Source organism: Myotis davidii, unplaced genomic scaffold, assembly GCF_000327345.1.
Source record: "Myotis davidii unplaced genomic scaffold, ASM32734v1 scaffold2023, whole genome shotgun sequence".
Lineage (NCBI taxonomy): Eukaryota > Metazoa > Chordata > Mammalia > Chiroptera > Vespertilionidae > Myotis > Myotis davidii.
Genome location: NW_006294346.1, coordinates 26,338 through 30,876, shown reverse-complemented (window position 1 = coordinate 30,876; position 4,539 = coordinate 26,338). Strand labels below are relative to the sequence as shown.

The following is a 4,539-nucleotide window of genomic DNA, read 5'->3' as shown; positions in this document are numbered from 1 at the left end:
GTCCTCATTATTCACAGATTCCACATTTGAGAACTCACCTACTTGCAAACAATTATTTGCAACCCAAAATCAGTACTGGTAAGAACTCAGTGGTCATTCTCAGACATGCACAGAGAAGAGACCAATCTGAATTGCTTACTGGCTGCTTCTAATATGAGGTCAAACAATGTAAGACTCTGCCTTCTTGTATCAGCTCTGATACCATAAACGTGTAGTTTTCATATTCTATGTAGTGCCACACATTTTACAGTTTTGTTATTTCTGTTGGTGATTTCACTATTGAAATTGGTACCCACTTATAAGGTTTCTAAGTGCAGGGAGGCTGTGATGAGACCTGTGGAGAAAATATGTGTGAGATAAGCTTCATTCAGACATATATTGTATGATATGGACATTGTTCACTCCCTGTCTCTTTGGTGGATTTGGAAAGGTTTAGAAAGCGGGAGATATTTAACTCAGAGTACTAGAAAGAAGCACATTCTTAAGGAATACATTGAAAGGTTTTCAGTAGAAGTGGAAAAAGAGTTCAGAAAAAGCACATAAAACTCTCCAGGTAATTTTTCTCCAAGTGAATAAGAACACAGACACATAGACATCCTATCCACACTTTAAGGATTAGATGTGCACCATGAAAACTGTGGTCTCCAATTTTCCTCCAGAAAATTATGTAAATATCCTTAATACCCAAATGTACTTATGTCCGTAGGAGAGTATAACTCATGACTAGTCTTTCAAGGAAACAATGGAAATATTACTTTGAATGATAGGATACCATAAGAGAATAAATTATGCTAAAGGAATTCATGTTAACCCATGAAATGAGAATTTCCAATTATGTATGGTCAAAAGATTGGATTAATTTGCCTCAGAAAATAATAGGGCTCTGAGGCTTTGAACCCTTCATTCATGGTCACTTCTTCAGCCTAGTATAGTTGGCACTTGTAAAGCTTACCTGCCAAGGAATCTTTCCAGGGCCCTCTTTATGTCATTGTTCCTCAGACTGTAGATGAAGGGATTCAGCATGGGTGTGACCACAGTGTACATTAGTGAGGCTATTGCACTTGAATGTGCATTTTGGGAAGCAGCAGAGGTGAGATACACTCCTAGGCCTGTACCATAAAATAAGGAGACAACTGAGAGGTGAGACGCACAGGTAGAGAATGCTTTATACTTCCCCTGAGCTGAAGGGATTGCACATATACAGGAGACTATCTTAGAGTAAGAGTAAAGGATCCCAGCAAAAGGACCACCACCAAGTAGCACAATTAAAAAATATATCATAATGTTGTAAAGAAAGGTGTCAGAACAGGCAAGTTGAACCACCTGATTGAGTTCACAGAAAAAGTGGTGGATTTCTAAATCTGCACAGAAGGACAGTCTCAACACCATTACACAAGAACAGACTCAACACCATTAAGCTATGTAGCAAGGAATTTAGGAAACCCATGATCCAGGTCACCAGGACCAGCATTCTACAGAGCCTGGGGTTCATGATGACCATGTAGTGTAGCGGGTGGCAGATGGCCACAAACCGGTCATAGGCCATCATGGTCAGGATAAAGTTATCCAACGCTACAAAGAGGATATAAAAATATATCTGGGTGATGCAGCCTTCATAGGTGATGAATTTTCTCTGTGTCCGGATGTTCCATAGCATTTTTGGGATGGTGGTGGAGGTGAAACAGATGTCTACCAACGACAGGTTGGAGAGGAAGAAGTACATGGGTGTGTGCAGGTGGGAGTCTGTGCTGACAGCCAGGATGATGAGCAGGTTTCCCAACACAGTGACCAGGTACATGGAGAGGAAAAGTCCAAATATGAGGGGCTGTAGTTCCAGTGCCTGTGAAAGTCCCAGAAGAAGGAATTCTGAAATTTGTGTATCGTTGCCTGGTTCCATGTGTCAGAGGTGACTATTAGAAAATAGAAAAAATGAAAAACAAATTTTCACATTAGCCAGCATTAGTAACAGAGAATAAATGACACAGTTACATTTTAGAATCAAAAAATAAGTTCCATATTAGGTGTATGATCTGGTCCCATTAAGTCATCTTTGTTGCCATTTCTCATTAGAATTCCCTGTTTTTATCAATCAATTCTTCAAACATAATGTATATTGCTGTTTTATTGAGGATAGCTTTCATTCATTTGAGGTATATATAGAGTGTCCCAAAAATGTAACCCACACTTTGAATAATTATAAAGGCAGTGTTTATCAAAATGCATTTTATTTTCAAAATTGACCTATCAGCTTGTACAGTGTGTATACGTTTTTGGGGACACCCTGTATGTTGACTATAAACTATGTTCATGTCACTGTTCAGAGTATGGGAATGCTTTAAATAAAAGTCTCTACAAATTAATGATGAAGACAGAATTTAATCAAATAAAAATGATAATATAACATATCCAATGGTACAGATGCTATAAAGAAGAGAAAATCACATTAAATGGAGAGAGTGGGTAGAGGGTGTGTGTGTTTTTTTAATAGAGTTTAGCCAAGACTTGCCAACAGGCCATTGTTAAGTAGACACCTCAAAGAAAAATAAGCTGGGGACTAAGGGGAAAGTTCTTGGCAGACAAAAGGAACAACCAACGCAAAGACCCTGAGTAGATGGTTGTTTTAGAAAACACAATGCTCACAATGACCCAGTGCGTCCAGGGGAATGAGCCAGGCAGAGAAGGTGAGAGATGGTGGCAGAGAATAGCCAGAACAAGGTAGCCTGCATGTTGCTGTTGAACACTATGTAAATGCACACTATGTAAATGTTGCTCTTTATTCATCTGGTTGCAAAAGCATCCAGTAAATCAAACAGGATATCCTTCTGAGTACCTTCCCTTGCTATTAGAGTCACATTGGAATAGAGTCCAGGTACCTCTGTTCTGAGCACTGCTCTCAGTTTATGAGGCGCACACACACGCGCGCACACACACACAATGGCCTCTTCATCTGTGTTATTGCCAAGTCTTTCTCACTCTATCCCACACTAAGTAGTATAGGAGTAAATACAAGTCAAGTTGTGCAGATCAAATATATTTTCCAAAAAGAATTTAGAAATAGTACCTAGATATTCTTATCATAAGCTCCCATGGACAAATACGCTTGAGGTTTCATATGGCTATGTCCATAGTCTGCCTTGTATTTAAAGGAACATAAACAATAGGTTACATAAACATAGTGGGAAAGACAGGAGTAAAATGCACATGAGGAAGAAAAGAAATCTAATGAGCTCAGCTGGTCCCTGAGAGATGATGAGGAAGCAAAATCTTCTTTGGATTCTAGCAGCTTTCCAACCCAAATAACATCCCCTTGAGGCCAAGCAAAAATAATAAAGGAGAAAAAATAAATTTCTCCAAAAGACAGAGGTACTTATAAACTTGTGGTATGAAACAACTTACACATTGACTACCCCAAAGGAAAATTACAAAAAATAAACCAAAAACTCACAAAAGGGAATGTACAAAAAAAAAAAAACACACAGGTTGAATATTTTTAACATCAAGCCGAAGACTGATTTTTCCTGAGCCTCTTCTATATTTATTTGGCCAGTAGTGATAGGTGCAGAAATAGAATGTTGGGAGAACAGCTAGAATTGTAAGAAATATTAATCATGAACTGTTAACTGTGATTGTTTTCTTCTGATTAAAGAAGGCACATAGTAACCTGGCTGGCAGTTACACACAGGGGACCTGAGAGCTCACCTGGAGATGCTGCCTATTATCATGGAAAGATCAACAACTTTGTTGCAGAAACCAGAGCCATCAGCCCTTTGAAGACACCTGCCCTTGCATATCACTATGCCCTTTGAAGATCCCCAGTCCATTTGCATACCTTCAGGCTTTTGCAAATCTCCAGCCTGCTTACCTGTTAACTGCCTATTTGGCATACCCTTTGGCTACTTCCACATGTAATCTTTGTACTTTTACCCAGTATAAGCAGCTGGCTTATAGTGGGGTGCTTAGCAGATTTTGTGGATGCTCTACTGCTCTCCCATGCTACCTGCAGTCCTGGAAAAAAATGCTTATATATGATTCAACCCTGTCTCTGCTTAATTGGCTCAAGTAGTGTCAGGCAGCATGGACCCATTGCTTGTCAGTTACAGTAGGTTATTATGTAGTTGATGGCGGATGAACCAAGCCCCTTTCTTAATTTTCTAATGTGGCATCATTGTTTTTCTTGGAGTTCGGGTTTTGACCTCATTTTTGACAAATGAATTGGCACAGCCTAATTCTGGTTCCGGTCTTCATCTAACATGCAAAGGCCTCCCAGGACATGATCAATAAATCCTGCACACACCCTGAGGAGCCATCCTTCTACACTGAGTAACTTTCTTCACATAATTTAGCTTGAGCGCCTTCTCATGCAAACATTTATTTCATTGTACCCTGACTTCATTGTGCCAGATCCAAACAAGCAAGATTTCACCTTTGTTCACCTTTGTTTTTTCACAAATGTCTGTGAATAGATGTGCATTTAAATAAGAACACATTTAAGTAAATGTGAAGTTACAAAATTAAAGGAATGACAGAGACAATGAAACA

At 39.2% G+C, this 4,539-nt stretch overlaps 1 protein-coding gene across 1 annotated transcript; it reads right to left on the bottom strand.

Moving 5' to 3' along the window:
• Nucleotides 1-948: 948 nt before the first annotated feature.
• Nucleotides 949-1,897, bottom strand: LOC102766662 (olfactory receptor 7A5-like). The gene is made up of 2 exons (XM_006768404.2): nt 1,410-1,897; nt 949-1,378 (listed from the first exon to the last, which is right to left on the bottom strand). Exons 1-2 carry the CDS (start codon nt 1,895-1,897, stop codon nt 949-951), a joined length of 918 nt encoding a protein of 305 aa, XP_006768467.2.
• Between the last annotated feature and the right edge of the window lie 2,642 nt (nt 1,898-4,539).

Excerpts from the sequence above, each read along its gene's own strand:
- LOC102766662 (XM_006768404.2), bottom strand. The coding sequence starts at position 1,897 with ATGGAACCAGGCAACGATACACAAATTTCAGAATTCCTTCTTCTGGGA. Across the intron at positions 1,379-1,409 it reads TTGCTACATAGCTTAATGGT|ACTGTCCTTCTGTGCAGATT; the intron begins GTTGAGTCTGTT and ends AATGGTGTTGAG.